The 21,998-nt window shown below is 43.7% G+C and overlaps 1 protein-coding gene across 2 annotated transcripts in view; it reads right to left on the reverse strand.

Annotated features, from left to right (window-relative positions):
- The window catches only part of MAML3 (mastermind like transcriptional coactivator 3), a 400,679-nt gene that overhangs the window by 5,104 nt on the left and 373,577 nt on the right, over positions 1-21,998 (reverse strand). For both annotated transcript variants that reach the window (XM_063136345.1, XM_063136344.1), the window contains 2 exons: positions 5,665-5,901; positions 1,796-1,907 (listed from right to left, as the gene is read on the reverse strand). In XM_063136345.1, coding sequence (XP_062992415.1) covers positions 1,796-1,907; positions 5,665-5,901 — 349 coding nt within the window. The remainder of the gene's footprint in view (positions 1-1,795; positions 1,908-5,664; positions 5,902-21,998) is intronic.

Consider the following 21,998-nt stretch of genomic DNA (forward strand, 5'->3'; position numbering starts at 1 on the left):
GACATTTAAAACAGAGACGGTGAATTAACAAATCAATACTGTAAGCACATTTTACTCCACCTTGGACCAATGATGAGAAGCCAGAAAATCCTATGCTTGTTAAATTCTACACCCTGTCAAATAACTGAACTAGGTGTCTTCCTGATGAGGAGGGATGTGGAAGGAGGTGTGGGTGGGAGGGATTATCGATTTCTGGAAAGCAAATATGCTCTTGTGTTTATCACCTTTTATTTAAAAATAATTACAGGGATTTTGATTATGCCAAGAGTTCATTGTGCTTTCGGTTCAATACAATGTTGAATACATAATGCTGAAGACAGAGGTTTCTTCTTATTTTCTTTCTTTACAGCTTTTGCCAAAGTAAAAAGGCAGCTGGAAACACTATAAAATACATGATATTTCTGCACAGTATAATAGGATTGATAAAAAGTAGGAATCAACCATATCTGTGTCTTTCTATCAATTCATTGAGCATAGAAAGCAAATACCCCAACTGAATATAATTATGCCAATGATACATCCCTGTTCTACCACCAGAATATATTTTTTTCCATTTGCAGACCATATATTTCTATAATTTCTCTCTTAAGGCATTAACTCTCAGGAAAAAGGCTACGCCAACTTAAGAAATAAATAAGTAAAATAAAAAATTGAAAATTCACAAAAGGTGCAAAGATTCTTTGTTCCAGCCTATAAAAACATTTTGATGTGTTCTGAGCAACAAAGACTCTTCATTAGGGGTAAATTTAAAATGATAAAACTACACAGGGGCAGTCATTTATAAAAGCATGGTTAGAACTCCTATATATTATCCTTTTTAACAGATGATCCTGGAACCAGCAACCAGTTAAAGAAATGTCCATAACACCAGGCACAAACCAACAGGAAGGTCTTTTGTGCAGGCCTCATTGAAATGAATGGGACCTGTGCATGAGGACTCTTTGAGACTTCTCACTGAATGCGTTGAGGTTGGGGTGGGGAGCAGGGCCGGCAGGTGCACTCCTGTGCATTGGTGCATTCAGTAAGTACATGATGGAATATCTGAAAAGGCCTTATTCACCCCATCTCACTAACTCTGTAGTTTTTGGGAAGCAATCTTGGGCCCAACCTAAATCTTGAGCCCAACTTAAGGGCAGTATCCAACGGTTCCCTTAACATGAACGACCCTACATTGTGGTGGCTGCCGCCCACAAGGCCAGCTGCGTGTGCACTGGGTGTAGTGGGCCTGGACCGCCCGGACAAGGGGACAATTGGATCCTGCTCTAAAGCTGACAGGTGACCTAGCTTTAAACTTTTGAAAGGACAGAAGGCAGCGAGGGGGTGGTGCTGAACTGCCCCCTTACACCAGTGGCTTTCCTCCCTTTAACCCTTTCCAAAGGCCTTTTTCTCAGTGAAGTTCTCAGTCTGTGTGAAAAGACTTGCTGGGAGAAAAACGCCTGGAGGAACATGCTGCAGGGAAGAAGAGGATTCAGTGCTCCTCCCCACCCCCCACATGGCCCTTTGGTGGCCTTTCTATGGCACCCACCCCCTGCTTTATACAGGAATGGGGCAGACTCACATGTAAAGAGTCTGCAGCCCTTATGTCGAGTTTGGACCCCATAGAATCCGCCCCCCTTGTGTCAGTCGCACTTGTTTGTTACTCCTGAAGATGTCTTTCCATAACAGCCAGGCAATAGCTCTTTATGTAGAAGAGTTGCAGGGTTAATAAAGCCACCCCCAAAACAGCATCTTAAACACGTAAATAACCCCAGAGAGGAAGGCAGCTGCTGTGCCTAAAAAAGTACGTAGCTCTCACCTTGGAACTGATTGACCTGTTGCACAGGATAGGGATTCCGTTGCTGCTGTTGCTGCTGCTGCTGGAGGTGCTGCCGAGGCAGGTGCGATTGCTGCTGCTGCTGCTGCAAATGCTGGAAAGAGAAGCCAAAGGGAAGGAGTTGGGAAGAGAAGATGGGTGAATCTGCCTGACTTATCATGATGATAGCAAACAGCCGGGTAAGAACTGACAGTGTTCCTTCTCTAGCAAGGTGTTCTTGAACGACAAGTGCTGTATGGAAGTGGCAGGCAAAGTGAGCAGTAAGGAGCCCTGTGCAGATCAAGGGCTCTTGGCACACGGGATTCTTCTCACTCCAAGCGTCCTCTGCCTTTCCACAGCAGCTTTCCCTCTTGACTCCAAGAACCTTTAATACTTCTCTGAGATTCAGGTGAAGGAAAGCGGCTGTGCCTTTGTGGCTACTGCCTATGCCATTCCAATACAGGGATGATAGAGCCATGGGAGGGGCATGGGAGTGTGGGGAGAAGCAGGCACACGGACAAGCATTAGAGGATGACTTGTGGTACTGGTTTGGTTTTGTCCATATGGTTCTTCCATTCCTAACTTAACTGGAGCTCTGTGGGAAGAGACCATCAAGGAAGAGGAAACCATGTCCTTCCCATATCATAAAACCAACCCCTCTGCCTTGCATTGCAAGAAACAAATCTTTTAGATTGAAGGCCCAGTCTTGAGGACCATTAGATTCAGATCAGAACTATGTTAACAAAGTGAAAGAATGACCAATGTGGACCCTATGGATTTATTTATTTGTTTTTAATTTCTTTGCAGGCCATGCACTCTCCTGCTGCACAACTTCAGCATGGGAACTATATATATACACCAAGGGTTGGATCCAGGATCTGCCTTCTGGGGATGAAAGGGCTCCACTCACAAAAGGTCCGTCCATCCTATTTTTGGGGATCCACCCCCATCTCATCCTATTCACCAGCGGGGGGGGGGCATCCTTCTCTTGCATTTTCAGGGGCCTGGAGATGCTGCCACGGGGAGGAAGGGGAAGGGAAGTCAGCTTCCACCAGCCCAGTTGCACACACCTAAATCTGGGTCCAACCCCAGGTGTTTTTATTTGCTTGTTTGCAAAACCTATGGGCAAACAGCATTCTGGCTTCCCCTCCCACCCCTCCTGCAAGTGGCTATGCAAGAAAAGGTAACAGGCTGTTAAAAATCATTTGTGAAAGCAGCGTACAATGCTTTAAATTGCACTTGTAGCACACTTCAGCAATGGCAGGGGAAGGCCCTGAGACACTTGATAATTTATCTGCATTTAGGTGTTGTATATATTGGCTTATTCATGACTGCAGTCTTCCTTATGTACACCAGTCACTGCACAGTTAATGCAAATAATGTATCAAACTTTGCCTTGCAGTTCTGGGGAATTTTCTAGAGAGCATTTTGGTCAGTTGTGGAAAATCCTCCAGAACTGTAAGCCAATATATTAATACACAGTCCACAGAAACAGAAGAAAAGAAAATATAGTGGCTCTCCACCTCACACCCACTTCCTATTTGATTTTGCTCTTAATACCAAGTTGGGGTGGAAAATGAGTTTTTTTCCAAGTCAAAACACTTGTTGACTCTGTCTGGGAGATTTTTCACCTTCTCATGTAGCCTATACCACAGCTTGCTTACATCAGTAACCTGGATTTGTTTTTAATTAAGCTTAGGGAGGTTCATATGTTATGAGAGCGGACTAGCTGCTGCTGTTCCTTACGTTCTCTGTGGATGCCAGCTGTGCTGTTCCAACAATGAAGGAATGGATGAACCATATAACAAAGGACAGGGTTGGCCCAAGACATTTAGTGCCTGAGGCAGAACAGCAAATCTCCAATCTGCAAGTTAAGTGCCTAGTACCACAGGGTGGTCAAGTTATTTTGGCATCTGATGTGGAAAATCCCATAAACATATCTCCATGGGAGTAAAAATACAACAATAATAAATGAAATAACCAACTTTGTGTCCTTTCATGGCACCCCAAAGCAGCAGCCAGAGGCAGCCCTTTAGCAAGTACCCCTTTAGCAAGTACTTCAGTAGAAATTAAAGTAGAAGAGTGTAGAAATAGCACTGATAAGGTTCTTCCTTTCCATTAGATCCAGTCCTAACTTACTATAGCTCTGTGTGGAGAAGTCATGGAGGAAGTGACAACGTAAGAACCAGCCCCGGTTTCTTTTCTTGAGGGCAGCACTTTTTTCAGTGTTTTAAGAAATGAATCAAACGTCAGTATCCATTATAGAAAAACTGAAATATTATCTTCAAGGCAGCTATAAAATAAGGAAGAGAACTGGTGATTTCTTTCAGGCATACCTTCTGTTTTCCTCTTCAGGACCAAAGCAACTGATTGCTGTCCCAATTACACTAGTAATTAGCATTATCATTTATATTGCACTTTAAAGTGCTTTGCAATTCTTATCTTGTTCATCCCCACAATAGCCTTGTGATGAAGATGGAGAGAGAATGGAGAGCAAACTAAGAGGAAAATGGCTCTTCCAAAGCGGCGAAATAGACAAGAAATCAATGGCCCACCCAGGCTTTGAAGCCAGACCCTCTGGATCAGTGGTTCTAAAAAAATGTTTTTCACAGACTGCTTGAAAATTGCTGAGGAGTTTCAGTGGACTACTTAATACACTTCATGTTGCTCTACATATCCCGGCATATTCATAACTCATTTTTAATAATATTCTCTATTGGTTCTGGCACAATTGTCAAAACCATGCCATGTTATGAAAATCACTGGCCCTAGGCCAGGCCACTGAGAAGAGCTCCTTTAACTGGTAATTTTTTAGGGGAAATTACTAGACTTGCACCAGTGCTGTATTATGAAAATCATGGGTCCTAGTCCAGGGCCTTTTCTGCCTACTCAATAATCCAACCACGATCAAAGTGGCCTCTATCTCAATTGTCAGAAAAAATAATTCAGGTGCAGGGCCAAAAACAGATATTCTCAACTGTTCTGTAGCCTGTCTGTGGAGTATTGGAATGGATCTAGTGGATCACAAGTGGATATTGGTCTCAGATCTAGAGGAGAAGTTCTTAAAATGTAGGCCACAGACTACCTGTGGTCCACAAGCTCCATTCAAGACCAATGTCCAATTCACTGCACTATTATTATTATTTATTGCATTTGTATACTGCTCCATAGCTGAAGCTCTCTGGGTGGTTCATTATCAACAGCAAACCCCCTCCCCTCCACACACACTGATAGTTCAGGTACATAGTATTCAAGGCCAACCAAGTTATTTTGGCACCTGAGGCAGAAAACCCCACAAGCACCTCCTCCCTTCCTTGACAATAAAAATACAATAATCAGTAACTAAAAATTTGCTGTCTTTTCATGACCCCAAAAATCTGCTACCTGAGGCCACTGCTTTACTCTGCCTAATGGTAGGGCTGGCTCTGACTACCACGGCCATCACTTGGCAATGAGGGATACAGGCATGAAAATGAAAGCAGCCTGACAACACGATCATAGATTTGGGGTAGGCAACCTGGTGTTCAGCAGATTTGGGGACTATCATTCATTCATTCATTTATTATATTTCTATACTTCTCCATAGCTGAAGCTGTCTGGGCGGTTCATAAAATATCTCCCATCAGCCTCAACCATCATGGCTAAGGGACAAGAATGATGGGAGTGGTACTTTAAAACATCGGGAGGGTATCAGGTGGATTACCCCTGCTGTACATTTCAGAAGTTATAGGCTGGTTCTATGTATATCGTGCATGGTGTGGTCACAGTTATTGTAGGAAAGGCAAACTGTGGATGAGCTTTCTCCCCGTTCCTGTCTCTCTGCCAATGTTTGGAAGTGGTGTTTTTTTTTAACGTGGAGCAGGCTACAGTACCTGTTCAGCCAAGATCTGCTGCTGCTGCCGTTGCTCCCTTAGAAACTGCTGCTTCTGCTGCTCCATCATATGGAGCTGGGCCCTTTGCTCAATCAGCATCTGCTTCATAATGGCTGCTTGAGGTTGGTTGCTCATGAAACTGGCATTGCCAGGGCTTGTGCCCACATTACTGGACCCAGGTGGCACAGACGACTGCATGGGACCCGTGGACCGAGACAATCCCACTGTGTGCTGGTCCTAGACAACGAAAAAGACAAAAAAAATATCTTATGATAAATTGTGTCTATTTATCAATATGAGTTGCCTTTCAGCACAGACAGGCCCCCAAGGCAAGTTTCAATTAAATGCTTGATTAGACATCATTTTTTAATATAACATATTTATATCCTACCTTAACATCACATATAAGGAAACACCAAAGTGGCTGACAAAGAATACAATTTAAAAACAATGCAAGATTTCAAAACAAAATGCAACCTTTTATTTTTTAAAACAAAAAGCCAGAACCTCAATAATCAGATATGCCATAGGCCCACTAGAATAAAATAGCTTTCCCTTGGCTTCTAAATGCCATGACTGTCATCTGGGAGAAACCCAACTGAGTCTCCTGGGGCAAAGAGTCCCAAGCTCTGGGTGCTACTATGGAAAAGACCCTCTCCCACCTGACAAACTGAATTTTTGATGATGGAGGGACCAGCATTTTGAATTGACCTTGGAAGCAGGCTGGGAGCCAGTGAAGCAGCTGTAATGAGTCACATGTTCTGAGAAATGCAATCTTTTGCACCCGCTCAAGTTTCTGAACACTTTTGCATTAACTGTTCTAATCACCATGTGCAGGCTTTTGCAGGCTGAAGTAGATGTTATTGAAGAAGGGGCACTGTCTAGATGTTACACTCGTGGAAAGGCCTGGCATCCCTCTGGTGAGTTTCTCGGCCACCTACTGTATTGTTTAGAACAATTTGCCACATGAGTTGGGTGGGTGGGTGTCATCATATTGCAAGTTTCTCTGCCTGTGAACCACATCTATGGTATTTGCTGGCAGGAGGGAGAAACTCATGGTACGATAGACCAACACATAGGAAGTTGCCTGCAGCCAGAGTTTGGGAAGCCAGCCAAGTGGTTGCCAATCGCTGTGGTTAGTGTAATAATGTATACAGCAGTTTATAGTGGGCAGAGAGCAAATGGTGGTGGGGGAGGGAGAAGAAGGCATGGGGCCTAGAATTATAGGAGGGGCAGGAGAAGGTGGCTCAAGGAGGGTGGGCTTCCAAACCATAAGGTGTACAGACAGCAAACTGACCTGATTATATTCCTTCTGACACTACCATACTGAAAATTCTAACAATGACTTTTGCAGATTATTCTCTCTCTTATATTTGAGGAATGAGAGGTAGAGATATAGGAGGAATGACACAGAGAACTGGGGACAGAAATCACGCCCCCCCCCCCAACCACGAAAGACTCACTAGGGCTCATGTTGTATTTGTGTGATCACAGGTGAGTAATTGATGAGGCAGTGGACCGGTATCATGTGGCCTCAGTTTCTCTGCATAAAATCCACCCATATAGCTTCATCATGATCTCCAGGTAATGTGAGCATGATAAAAAGGGATTCAGCACAGAGGCCCATGCAGCAGCAGAGGGGTGGGGTTGGGGTGCCATCATGATAACTTTCAGGTTAAAGAGGTGGTAGTAAAATCTTTTCATGTCAGCTAGTTACTTCTTAACACACTTGATCCCCTTTGTGTTCCTACGATCAGGGTGATTAAAGGAGACCAGCTGAAAGTGGATTATTTTTAAACTTCGAAAGAGATTTACAGAGTGCACCCTTTAATCCATATAAGTGAATGTACAATCAGAACAAGGAGGTGGGATTTATTGTGAATTAAAGAGGACGTTCTTGTGCACGCTTCCCAGTGCTCTTCCCACATATTTCCTCTTTAAAGGGCTTGGGCAGTGAACTACTAGAGAGAGGACGGAAGAGAATCCTTTTAGCAATGCTGATCATTGCCTGGTGTAACCAATGGCAATTGTTATGCAGGAGAGATGCGCTAGGAATTCTCCCAGGAGGTTAGAACTTAATTATGAGCAGCCCTGCGAGGGAAGGCTGGAGGAAGGCATGTGCCTCTTGGGGGGGGGGGGACACATTTCCTGCTATTTCCCTCCCTCCCTTTTGCCCTACAAGCTTCAAGTGAGAACTTGAGAGTCAACCATGGCAGCTAATAATACCCTGAGCACCAGTGAAATCGTCTTAAGTCTAAGCAGAGGTCTTCCATGCTGCACAGGATGTCGGGCGGGGAGGGGTGCACACCTCTCCTTAGAAATCCACCCACGTCTAGGCAGCCTCTGGATGAAGCGGCAGGTGCGTAAGAACCATTTGGGAGCAGATCCGGCTGCGCGCCAGCAGGTGGCATCAGAAGCCTGATGCTTCGTGGCGCTGTCAGCCGCCCGGCTTGCTGACTGATTGCTGCCCTGGGTGCTCTCCCTCCCCGCTTCCTCTCCTCCCTCCCCCATGCTTGCAGATGGCTTAATCATGACTACTGTTCCCTCCTCCTCCTCCTCCTCCTCCTCCTCCTCCTCTTCCCCATCCCCCTCAGTACTTCTGGGATAATGCTGCTAACGTAGAGCTAGGCAGTCAAGTGTTACAGCACAGAGCAGGTAGCCTGGCAACTGAGAGTATAATACCGAACAGATGGTGTTCGTACAGCATGATGGACATCACACACGACAGCCTGAGACAATCCAGGAATTCCCGGGTGGTTTGAGGCCCTCTTTACACAAGAAAACGAGCTGGCTGGCTGCTGTGGGGATATTTTCCACCCTCTCCCTCTCCAATCTGACATTGAACCACTAAACTGATTTCTTGTTTCGTCTGTTTTGCTAACTGCACTAAAGGGACAGTGGTCCGATGGCGTGTGAGGCGACAAATGGAGGGTTAAGCTCTGGGTATTGTGAATTAATAAAATATTACGCTGGGCCTGGATGAGGAAGAGGCCACTTGACAAAAGCCCTGTCTTGGCTCATGATACTTGGCTCTTTTTCAGGAGGGGAGCATCTTCCCGGGGAGGCCCCTGGGATGGCAGCGAGGCAGACTGGACCACAGGTCACCTCCTTCATACATACAATATTCTACATACATTTCTGGGTTGTGCCCGGGTGAGAGTTCAGATTATTCATTCTGATATTACAGCATTGGCATTTTGAGAATTAAAAAACACAGAACACTTGGGAGATGGAAAAGATTGGCCCTGAATCCTGCTGCATCTCACCCTCTTTTTCCAAAACAAAGAACCAAACAACTCTTCCCCCCGCCAGTGAGAGCTGCAGCAGGCACAATGCCACCGCTGCAGCCTCAGCAGTGCCGCGCTGGCTCAGTCTCCAAATTCAATGCAATGCTGAGGGGACTCCGTCCCGACACTTCTTCTTCTTCTTCCAGAGAGCATGCTGCTCTTTACTAATGAGCTCAGGAAGCTGAGACATACCCAGGCTGTCAAATTTCCAAACCCTGAACAATGCATAATCTGTGTCTGTGATGGGGCTGGGGAGAGGGAGAAGCAAAGCTGGAGGAAGATTTTTCTTTCTTTCTCCCGAGGAACAAGGTGGAGGCAAAGGAAAGGGGTTACAAATGCCATCACAATAGGTTTCTCAGAAAAGCAAAAGCATTCATATTCTCAGACATGCAAAACTATCTTCAAGAAAGGTGAGTTGGGAGTCTCACTGAATAAACAGTGGAATTATTTAACCTTTCAGAGAGCTCTTGTCCTCCCTTTCCCCCAGTTCTATCCCCCAGGGTCCACACGGACGGACACACACACACACACACACACACACACACACACACACACCATGAGCAATGAGTTATGGGTGAGGAAATAGGATTTCCAGTGCTAAGGTCAGAGCTGGCCGTCAGATATTACCTTGCTCTCATTACAAGGAAGAAAGAAAAAAACCTTGGGCAAGCTTCCAGAGTTCCTGCGAGGCAGGCCTGGGGATCAAAAAGAGGGATACGTGGCAGTACAGTACACTGCAGCTTGTCTAAAAGGAATACCGTTTTCTGGAGAGCACTCTCAAATTTCATTGCATATAATAACGTGCTTGTAACTTCCATAGTTCTGGAGAGGAATGTAAGCCACTCAATGACTTGTAAATCAGAAATCATTAGGGACAAATCTGTCTATAGTCTTTGGGGTCAAATGCATAGTGTTGGACTTTTAGAGGTCTGAGTTCAAATTCTTGTTTAGCGATGGATTCTTTGAATAAATGTTTAATGATAGATTTGCTGAATAAATATTCCCTCATTACACCTGCACAAGTGCTTGTGTTCGAGTTTTGTGGAATGGCACAAAGGAACCCCATCCACTACCCAGCAATCAGGTCAAAAACAACTTCACATGCTTTTGCAGTTCCCTTTTGAGCACGCTTGAACGGCACAGAATAGAAGGGGAGGGGAGGGAGACAAGGAAGATCATCAAAACAGTCTGGGTCAAACACAGCAACCACGACAGCTAATTTCAGGGTTCGCACATAATTTTTCTCATAATAAATTTTAATGGGAACATTTGCTCCTTTCCAGAGCAGTACTGGCTGATCTGTGCAAATGCAATCTCAAATAATGCTTACAGATGTTTTCAGCATAGATATTGTGAGGTACACTGTGAGCTAAATCAAATTCAACTCAGCATTGACCTATGGTAAACTCCTAGTACAGACAAACCTTCCACAGCACTGTACCACAAGCCTCCTCTGTAGAATTGAATCCACGGAAAGCCACATTCCCTACACAAGAGCTCTTTCCAACCTACGGACAGGAGGCATCTTACACCAACTTCATGGTGGATGTATGAAGCAGACTCAGTTTATGCCTTCAGTCCAGGAATGGTTTCGGGCATAACATACAGCCATTTGGACAGCCAACCAACAATCGCTGACGGTTTAGATGCCTTCCCCAAACTGGTGCCCTCCAGATGTTTTGGATTTCAACTTCCATCAGCTCTAGCCAGCATGGCTTGTGGTCAAAATTGTTGGGAGTTGTAGTCCATAAATGTTTGCATGGCACTGACTGTGCCAGATGTCACTTTTCTGGGTTGTTTTTAGAGGGTCACAAACAGTTTTAGGATTGTTTAAGCCAGGCATGGGGAACTTGATGTTGTGCGGACTTTATACTGTTAGTTTTACCCTACCCTGTGCCTGCTTACCCTACCCTGTGCCTGTTGGCATTCTCTTCCCCTCCTTATTGTTTTACTATGATTTTATTAGATTGTAAGCCTATGCGGCAGGGTCTTGCTATTTACTGTTTTACTCTGTACAGCACCATGTACATTGATGGTGCTATGTAAATAAATAATAATAATAATAATAATAATAATAATAATAATAATGGGAGAGGGCAAACCACAAAGGACGTAAAAATGTGATGATCCAAGCAGTCATAAGGCTGCTAAGACCCAAAGCAACTTTGGGCCACCTAACACAGAAGACAGCAAGCAAAATCCCTGTTAAAACTCTTTTCTACTGAAGCCTATTACTGAGATGGTCATAAAAGCCTTTTCTTCAGGTGTGCCTACCTTTGGAAATTGGCAAGTTCTGACTGCAGAGGGAGTCTTTTCAGTGGTGGCTCATTGTCTCTGGAATCCCCTCCCTAGAGAGGCCAGTCACAGTGCCCTTGTTATTATCATTTAGGCATTTCTGTTTTCCCAAGCTTTTAAGAACCGTTAGTGCTGCCATTTTTATTGTTTTTTATTGTTTCTTACTATTTTGTTTGCTGCGCTGGAAACAAAATGACTACTGAAGGTGCAGGAGATAAAGGAGATAAATAAATAAATACTCCCACCGCACATGCTATTCAGTTCAAATGACTGCCATGAGCTATCGCTTTTGGCAGAAATGTTGGAAAACACATTTTAAATAACGAGTAGTAATGGGCTTTAAGACAACCAGTGGGAGAACGGAAGGAGGAGGGTTTCATTGGATGTTTGAAAGAACACCTTACAATTCAATGAAAGATGGGAAAAGGGTCATGAAAAGGAACCCATGTTAAAGCGCCCCAGTCTGTAGAAAGATAATTCTAGACATTGCCCAGGAATAATAATAATGATGGTTAGGGAGTAATATGGATTCCTAGAGAGGCACAGCTGCTAGAGACACTCAAACTGTCAGAGCATGCAAAGAATATTAAGGTAGAAAGCCCACCAAAGATCAAAGAGAGGTCTTGAAAAAGCAGGAACCTGCCTTGTAAGCTCTTTGCTGTCATGAACAGGGAGAGTTTGCATCACCCATGCTGGCATCTTTACAAAAGGTTATAAAATGAGACCATTTAAGCACTAGAGGGAAGACATTCAGAGTCTCCCTTTGAAACTAGCTCAGGTGTCAGGGATGGATCTGTCTCATGACAGGTTGTTTTGCCTTGTCTTGAAAATTAATTTTTGCTCTTAGCTGTGGCATCTCCCAACATAGCCCTTCCCTGAGCCCCTTTTCACCTTCTCTTCAATTTCAAAAGGGGAAAAATTTAATCCTTTTCAACATGGTGTCTGATGATCTCCACACCACATAATTCATGTGCCTTATAATTCTCAGCTCCTTGAGAGAGTGAATGTAAGTGTGTGAGAAAAGGAATTAATGTGGAAGAGAAAGGCGGGGGGGAGGGAGGAAGGTGCAGAAGAAAAATGGTAGGGGTGGAGTGGGTGGTGAGGTGATCAAAGTTGACTTGCAACCTTTCGGCAGGTATTCCAGAACTCTGTTGTAGCCTTCGAAAGATCACCCCACAAGACCTAGTCCAGAAACAATAGCATGATATTCTGTCCACATCCAGTGGCAAGAGATTAAAATTATGTTCCTCTTCACATCATCCTTTATTTTTCAAAATTTTAGCTTGACAGGGAATCAAACGTCCCAATTACATAAATAAAATAATAATTAGGTTCACATAATGTAGAGGAGGAGGAAGTAGAGTGTAGCTATGCTGCTTTTAGAGAAACACTGGCCTGGTTCACACATAATCCTAACCTAACCCATGGTTTATTGTCCTACCTAGGATTCCTCTTGCAAACAATCGAACAAACCAATTTGTTATATTAATCTCTGGGTTGTTTGTTTCCTCCCCCTTCACCCTCCCAATATCCCAAATGCCCTTTTGGCGTTGTAGTACTGCCATGTAGAGTGGTTGTTTTATTTTTTACTACTCTTGTCTGCCACCTTGCTAGCCTGGCAAAACAACCTATGAACAATCCAGGGGTGGCACATAATGACGACCCATCATTTAAACAACTCGAAGTTAACAACAAAATGGCATCTCTTTTGTTCACAACAAAATGGCATCTCTTTCTGGGTTGTTCATAGTTAACAAGCTATGGTTTGTTATTGTGGCTGTGTTCACACATCAGAACAACCAAGAATTCAACAGCCCACATCATAGGTTAGCATTAATTTAAACCAGGCCAGTAAGTATGGCATAGCAGAATATACAGAACTCAGTAGTTGGGGAGAATAAAGGACTATCAGATAGCTGTCAACAGAGAAAGGGCTCACTGGGAAATTTGTAGCTTAGAAACATTCACACAAACAATTTACGCTAAAACGTGTGTGTGTATCGGGAAATCAAGCTTCACTTATGCCTCATATCTTTGCTTGCCTTCTTGGACTGAAGTGGTGTTGAGAGAATGCAATTGTTAAATCATGTGAACAGGTGGGGGAGAATGCAATTGTTAAATCATGTGAGCATGTCCTTTATTTGAAAATGATGGAAAAGAAAAGTCATAAGACAGTTTCTTTCCTCTTTCTTATAAAAGCAAAGGCTTTAATATAGAGGCGAAGAGGCCACACTTTGAACCAGAAAGTTCCTGGTTCAAATCTCATTTTGCTGTTAGCTGCTTTGACACGGTTTAAAAAGAAAAACAGGACACATGATTTAGAAATGAATAAATAAAAATAAATATTTGACCTTTGTTGTGAACTCACAAAGTGGCCTTAGGCTAGCTAATATCTATCTCACCCATGCCTACCATCTGCAACTAGGGACAATCTCACTGTCCTTCCTTATAGGGTTGTTGTAAGCATTACTCAGATAATATATGTGATGACCTTTGAACCTTCCAGCACTCTATATAAATGGAGTTACTGTGTACATCACTGCTTTACACAGATAATCCTTGGAGCCCTTATTGCTGCAACACAGATCTTAGACATTCGGGGTTTCTTTATTTTTCTGAATTTTATATTTTAAACATGTCCTTGCCTTGCTTTGTGCTTCTGTCTCTTTTTTTGTGCTGGGTTTTAAAACAACTGGCTGAGTGTCCTCAAAGAAGAGCCAGAACCACGAGGGATGTGTCACCTGCACAATAGAGCAAAGCAGCTGTTCCAGATTCCAGGCGGCCCGTTTTGGTCAGATGCAGCCTGCTAATGATCCCTTAGCTGCTTTATGAATTGAGCCCTTTACCCATTTTCAGTCTCTCTCTGCTGCCCTCTCTTTCTTTGCTTCAGAGAGAAGGCGGGAGAGAAAAGCAGCAACTGTCTCTGGCAGCGCTACTTGCAAAGGCTTTCTCCTGCCACCCCAAATTCCCCACCCACTCCCCTTTTCCTGGCCCAATGAAGTCATCACTCTAAAGATTGCATAACTGATGCACAGGGCTATCTTGTGTTATACTGGGAGACAGTCCAACTGCCTCCATTTATAGACAAAAGTGCCATCAGTCAGCCAAATGAAACCTTTTGTGGCAGCCACTATGAGGGGAAAGGGGGGCGTGGGGAGGCAGAACGGAGAGGGATCAGAGGACATGCTGTGTTGTGACATCACCAGGAGCTTCCCCCTCTAACGCCCGCCTGCCCTCAGTCCCAAGCGTGCAAATGCCTTCTGTGGCAGAAGCCTGAAACCAAACTAAATATAGTTCACAACGACACTTATCGAACGGCCGCTCTGCCTGCCCTCCCTCCCCCTCCCGCACTGTGCCTTGAACTTAACTGAAGTCACATAGTCCTCTATCATATTATATCATCAATCAAGCTAATGCTAATCAGATCAATAAGAATATATTCTCTCCAGTGCTTTCCTTTCCTTGCTCTTAGAACTCTAAAGATTTGAAATAAATCAAACCAGCCCCCGTGAGCCCCAGAAAAGCAATGGCTTTTTATTATTATTATTATTAAACACACACAGACACAAAGAGGCTTAAATATCATCACATTACAAAGGTGCTTAGCTTCGTACAAGGTTCACTTCTGACCAATGCACACATTGGTCGGCATGCTCACAGGTGAACTCCCTTCCATGTAATATTATTGTGCCTGAGGGGGTGAAAACATGCGGTGGCATTCGACATGGGCTCATATTTGAGCCACTGAGCAGTCAGCAGGTAGGGGAGCTGTGAACATGTCTTCCTATAGCCCTATACAGATAGAAGAACACTTGTTAATCCTTGGAGGAAGTGCAGCATGTTGCAGAATGGGTGGCCCCTCTTGTAAGCCAAGTGGTTAAACCAAGAGTGTAGAAGTTCAGGCCTGGGCCCCAAACCTGGCTCTCCTGGGATCCCAATCTAGCCTTCTGGGGTCCCCCAAGATGTCCACACTCCCTTTTCTCCACCCATTGTTTGATGCCTTCCTGGCTTTTGCACATTTCCACCCCTTTCTAAAGGTTTGAAAGACGTCTCCTAAGGCTCCAGTTACTGACAATAAGAGCTTTCAGCTAAAATAGGCTGCTATTTTGCCCTTGCCTTTTTTGCCCTGCCTACCACTGGGATGCCCCCCACAAGAGCTTTTCTGAAATAGAATTCAGCCCAGAGGGTCAATACCAGTGGGGGGGTTAGAGAGTTCATGTGGGTTGACTGCTGCAGTTCCTGCAGGAAGTCCAGTAGGTAATTGGGATCACAGCCCTGGCAAACAGTCCCCACTTAAAATTAAGGACGAGATGAGGATTATTAGCTCAGAGAGCAGTTTCAACAATCCCATTTGTATCACTAGGTTTTAAAGAAGTAAATAGGCAGACAGAAAGTTGCTGCTGTCACTGCTGTCACCAGTGTGGGATGATGTTCGCTCCAGTTTCCGGTCTGTGTGGCCACTGACATTCCTGTCTAGCCTTGCTAACTCCACTCAAAGTCAAAGCTAATCCTTAGCATAGCATTACCATCTGTCCTAGCTATTGCAGGATGTTGTCTACAGCTGTGTACAGGCAATTGCTATTCCAAGACTCAGAGCAGTATTGTGGTCCTGTCATGGCCTGCAGTACATACAATCATTTTTGGTGCATCATCCTAGTCTCTGGTCAAACTGGATTTTCAAGTTTTGATAGTGTTTCAAGTTGGACTGTACAAAAAGGCTGTACCCTACCCGGAGAAATGTGATTGAAACTGTTGCACTATATCTGTATTTATCTGGAAAACATCATGCCACTATTTTCAGAGAATCTCTGAATGGCTAACAATTACTAAAAGAACAACAAAATCCTGTTAAAACAGCACAGAAGATGTTAAACATAAAAAAAGTTAAGACAAAGCTAGACTAAAATCTCAAAACTAGTTTAAAATCACAAAACTATAAAAACATAAGATCTAAAAAGGCTGTGCAAATAAAAGTGCTGAAAATATATTAAAATGGGTAGAACATTCAAAAAATGGGGCACCATCACTAAAAAAGCTATATATAGGATTTGAATTTTGCAGGCAACTGTCTATGTTTTGAACTGTTTTCTTTTGTTAAATAATGCTTTTAGCATTTGAAAGGACATAACTCTTTAAAAAAATAATAAGGTGCAAAGCTACTTGTGGCTCTCAACAATGCTTGTCCATTTAGGACAGTTCTTTAATTAATTTTTAAAATGGCCCTTAAGAATTGGCTTGATTATATCAGATGATGCTTGCTATCCTGACAAGATGCTTGCCATCCTAAACAATCAACCAATCACTACCACAGTCTAGTAGCCAAATAAGTCTGTGTGCATTTATTTTCTCATAAGCATCACCTAGTTTTGCATATCCAGTGGTTAGGCTCAAAGCTGCAGTTATTGACAAGATGCTCATGTGTCCTCATTAATCTATGACGAGTGGCAAAGTCACCTTGCTGTCTTGCCATTCTCGTGACTATGTGTGAATACATGGGGAGTGGTTGGGGTTTAAATAACTTGGGGGCTGAAAATACCCGAGTGCAGGAAGTCCGTATTTTTGAAATTAAGCCTGACATTTCTCAGTTTTATCAGCTGTGTTATGTATGAATATGGGACATGCTGTGATACCAAGTCAACATTGCCAACAATACTTTTGTCTAATTGTGCCTTATCAAAAAAACCAACAGCAGTCGGGGGCTATTTGCCTCCACGTTATTCATACCTGCAGGTGAATTTGACTGTTTGTTTCATTAAGCAAGGATCTTGACTTGCCTCTCTGTTCTTTTAAAGAGCTATGGGCCCATATACAGATAAAAAGGTACTGGAATAGGAAGACCTGCTATAGCCTTGTATACTATATGTAGCCCAAAATGCAAACCTTTATGAGTATTGATATTTTATAATGTACTTTAGATTCCTGCTCCTCTGTTTTGAAGGGATTGTTTCTAATACATGTTTATTAAAATATTATTAATATTTCCACATTCTACATCTCTAAAAAAATCTTTTCCAACTCTGCTTCTCCCTGAAAAGTTAACTCTACTAACTGCTTTCTAATGTTGGTACCCATTTTTTGTTACAGAAACTCATAAAACGGTCTCTTCCCTGGCAATTGTAGTGTTGTTCCATTTATCCAGGGTTTATTATTATAGTTGCTTTTTTCTGACTACAGGCTCGGCTACAGTTATCCATGGCGTGGTTACATTACAGTTAGACTATAGCAGTGCGCTCTATTGGAGGCTACCCTTGAAGAAGTTCCAACTCGTGTAAAATGTAGCAGCTAGGCTGCTAACGGGTGCAGAGAATCATGAACATATCACTCAAATACTGAAAGATCTGCACTGGTTGCTAGTTGTTCTCTAAAGCTCTAAATGGCTTAGGGCCTGGCCACTTGAGGAACTGCCTAACTCAGTATGAATCTGCTCAGTTATTAATCTCAGCAGGAAAGGCCCTTTTGAAGACGCCTTCGCTTGCAGAGGCTGGTTTGTCAGGCCTGCAAAAGGCCTTTCTCCTGGGTTGTTCCCCAATTATGGAAGACACTCTTTTTAGAGTTGAGCCTAGTTGCTACTCTCTTTGCATTCAGGAAGGGGGTCAAGACGCATATTTTTAGCTTAGCTTTTAAAATAGTTTTTTTTTAATTTTTAATTTTTTACTATGTTTTTATTTTATTATGGCTTGTATGTTTTTAACTTGTAAACTGCTTTGGCAATATAGAAATACAATATAGTAATATATCCTTGACTTCCTTCTTTTACACAAAGGAGACAAAATGTAGGGGCAGCGGATTCACTGCTTCGCAGTGCTGCCAAGTGTCAAACGCTTCATCTATTTGCACTGTCCTCTAGTGCAAGGGAGGAGCTTTAAATCAGCCCTTCTCGCTTACTCTGGGCCCCTGGTTGCCATGGTCTTGCCATGCAACATCTCAGGAAACAAGATTCCTCTGACATTTGACACAGGGCCTCTGCATGCAGCCAATTTGTTTTCCTTTAACCTCCTTTTCCCTGCAACTCACATCTGCATGTTTTCAGTGCAAGGTTCCTCCCACTTCTGGTATCACAAATAGAACTTTCTAGAGGTTCCCCCCCCCCCTATATGTGCTTATATTTACACTTTCAGCCTGATCTGAAATGTTGCTTTCACCAGCAAATAAGTGAGTGCTTAGGATGGGACATATAACAATAGTTAGGTCAGTTCAAAATCATAAAACATAATTTTATGTTGGCATTGCACTGCTGTGGCAGTGTTGGGCAATAGCAGTAGGAGTCCCCCACTGTGGGCCGCAATTTTAATTTCCCACTATGCCCTGGAATGATGCTATATCAGGTGCACATTATGCCTAATTGAAATGCTGGGCACTTGCAAACAATGGGAAGCTGGGCCTTGTGGGTGGTAGAGGCTGCCAGGGTGCTGGTTTCTCAGCAGCTGCCCTAGGATGCCAGGAGCTAATGACATTCCTTACTATAATGTTCACTTGATATGTGTATGAAACAACCATCCCAGGTCAAAATTACAGACAGAGCATTTATGTAAATGGACATCATGTCAAACCCAACACTTTTCAATGGAAGCAGTTCACATGTTTGCCTATCAGTCAGTATGTGGGAAGCCATTAAAAGCATGATCCAACCAAAGAGAAGTACATTAATATCTCATTGATTTCAGTGGAAGAGATTTAGGCACAAGATTAACTTTCCTATTGAAAATCAATGTGGAACTTAAAACCCACATTGGCTAGATTGTGCTCCCAAGGATAAGAAATCAAATAATCTACATGCATGTGTGAATCAGCCCTTGGACAGCAGTTTCTTACAGTAATGAACTAATACAACTGGGGAAACCCATAAATTCCAGCTGGAGTCCCTGGGCTTGTTTACTTAACTGCAGGGTTGGCTTAATTACATCACCAAAAGAAAAGACTGATTTAAATCAAGTTTCCAATTCTCTAATTCATTTGTTTCTTGAATAAATATGTATCCTAATTGGATGCTTAAATAAATGAAACATAGCTGTTTGCAACTAAATAGTGTTCCTTTAGTACCCAGGAGCATAATCTAAAACTTCTGGGCATGCAATCTACATGCATTTTTTGCACTATAGGATTTATTGTGAACATAATGGTTTCTAGGGAATCAATTGAGAAATTACTAGTTTTTATTTGGTTTTTTAAAGAAACATATAAGGACACTAAGCAAGACCTCTTATTGGAAGACTAAGAGTTGGACACAGAGACGTGTAATTGGAACTCCACCTGTGCCATGGTATTTTCCTGCCCTCTCCCTCCTACTGTGGCATCTTTCTCTTCCCTGAAAACTAGGGATGTGCTCCGCTCCAATTAGAATCGGAGAATCAGAAGCGAATTGGCCTGCTCCGCCTTGCCCAGAGGCGGAGTAGAAGCAGACTGGGGACCCTTAGAAGCATGGCGAAGAGAAGCGGCAATAGGCGGAGCGCTTCTCTTTTCGTGGAGTGCTCCGCCCGCCATTTTGGATAATTTCGCCCATAGGATTGCATTGCGGAAAAGAATAGGGGATAACTGTGTTGTTTTTTAAGCTATCTTTCTGAAATTTCTTGTGCTTAGAGAGTCATGGCTGGGGGTCATTTTGAGCCTACTCTCAGCTCTCTGCGTGGTGCAGTTCGCTTGCTATAATTTTTTTAAAAAATATGTAAAAAAAGCGGGAGAGGGTAAAAGTGGTGGGGTTTTTTTTAGTGATGACAGGCAGATTCAACTCCCAATCCTGATGAGAATTGATGACCTCATGAAGCATCCTCCAATCCCAGCGTTGGAGGGGGGACTAAGGCAGAGCCACCCTGAGAGCTTTCTGCTTTGTGTCTCTTTGTGGGTTGGCGTTCGTGGAGAGAGGAGTTAGTTATAGGTGCTGCTGCTGTGTTTGGAGTTGGAGGAGATTAGATTAGGATTAATCTTGGGTTGTGTGTGTGTTTGTTTGCTTGTTTCTGACTGTTTGCTTAGTTTGCTCTGTGTTTTTCCCTTACTTTGATTTAATATAAACTTTGTTTTTAAATTTTGGAGTGGTTGGTTGGTTGGTTCCCCCCCTTCCACCCTTAAAGCCTGACTGTGTTTCATCTTCCTTCTTCTCTCTATATAAAAAAAAATACAAAAAAATACAAAAAAATATATTCTCTCTCTCTCTCTCTCTCTCTGTGTGTGTGTGTTACTTGGACTGTGTGTGTGAGTGTGTGTTATTGTGTGAGTGTGCTGTGTGCACTGCTTGTGAAGTGCATAAAAGCCAATACAGTTTGAGCATTTCAAATCCAGTTTGGGCAAAGCATACACACTTGCCCCATTTCCCTAAATACTACTACTACTACTACTACTACTACTACTTCTTCTTATTATTATTATTATTATTATCATCATCATCATCATCACCATGAGAAGAGGGAGCAGGTGCATGTCTGTGGCTGGGCGTGCTGAAAGCAGTGGTGGTCAAGGGAAGGCTCAGGCTGGCACCAGTAAGCAGGCCGCCTCTCCTGCTGTGAAAATCAAATGGGCAAGTCCGTGGTGGGGCATCTGCCGGGACTGACTCCCCCATACTAGATCTATGGCGTATCTCTGCCTGGCTCTTTGTCCGCCTGTCCTCCTCCTCTCTGACCGCCTCGCAGGGATGGTTTGCAATGCATGATTTACTGCTGGCTTTGAAACAAACCATCCTTGCCTCACTTCCTTATGCCCCCAGAAATGCCTGCTGCCTGCCTGCCTGCCTCCCCGCCTCCCCCCCCCGGGGTGCTGCTGCGGTGGGGCATCTCCTGGGACTGATTCCCCCATACTAGATCTATGGCATATCTCTGCCTGGCACTCTGCACGCCTGTTCTCCTCCCCTGCCCGCCTCGCAGGGATGGTTTATGTGTGTCTTGCTTTGTCACAGGGGACAAGTCCTTCCTGTGCTCACTTAGACTTTTTGAAGTTCCAAATCAATTTTTCAAGTGTGGAAGAAGATTCATATTTAGGGTTATCTACTCCCCAGCTCATGGCATGTTGGGATTTCCTTTGAAATGGCCTCATTGAGCTGTCTGCAGCTTTAAATCCCTGAGATACTCTATTTTTTCAAAAATTCCCCCAAAATCAGGGGAGGCTTGGATTGGCTTGAGTCTTGGCATGCGTGTGTATACGTCCATGAGGTGTCATGGTGCCGAACTTGAGGTTTCTAACGTGAAAATTGACAGAGATATAGAAAGGGGGTGTTTGAATTGGGCTTATGGGTGCTGCATTGGAGGTTAACCCCCCCAAATCAGGGGATGATGGAATCTGCTTGAAACTTGCCATGAATGCGGATGTGCCTGCTTCCAAGTTTTTATCTGTCAAAATGTCGGAGAACAGTCCATTTCTGAAAATGGGGTGTCCGATTTTCAAAAAATTCCCCAAAAATCAGGGGAGGCTTGGATTGGCTTGAGTCTCGGCATGCGTGTGTATGCCGACACTATGAGGTGTCATAGTGCCAAATTTGAGGTTTCTAACTTTAACAGAAAAAAAGTTGTAGTTTTTTTTGGATTTCAATGCAAGCCTATGGGGGGGGGGGAAAGCGGAGCTCCGATCCGGATCAGGAGCTTCGCAGCGAACTGGAGTGGACTATAGGTGGAGCGGAGCAGACCCGATCTGGAAGTTGCGGATCTGGAAGAGAAGCAGATCGGGGGATCTGTGCACACCCCTACTGAAAACCCACTCGTGAGCGCCAAGGAACCCTGGAGAAAGGGGCTGGGGCTGCAGCAGGAGGTGAACTGGCAGAAATGTGGCGGG

The sequence above is a fragment of the Elgaria multicarinata genome, chromosome 10 (assembly GCF_023053635.1).
Source record: "Elgaria multicarinata webbii isolate HBS135686 ecotype San Diego chromosome 10, rElgMul1.1.pri, whole genome shotgun sequence".
Lineage (NCBI taxonomy): Eukaryota > Metazoa > Chordata > Lepidosauria > Squamata > Anguidae > Elgaria > Elgaria multicarinata.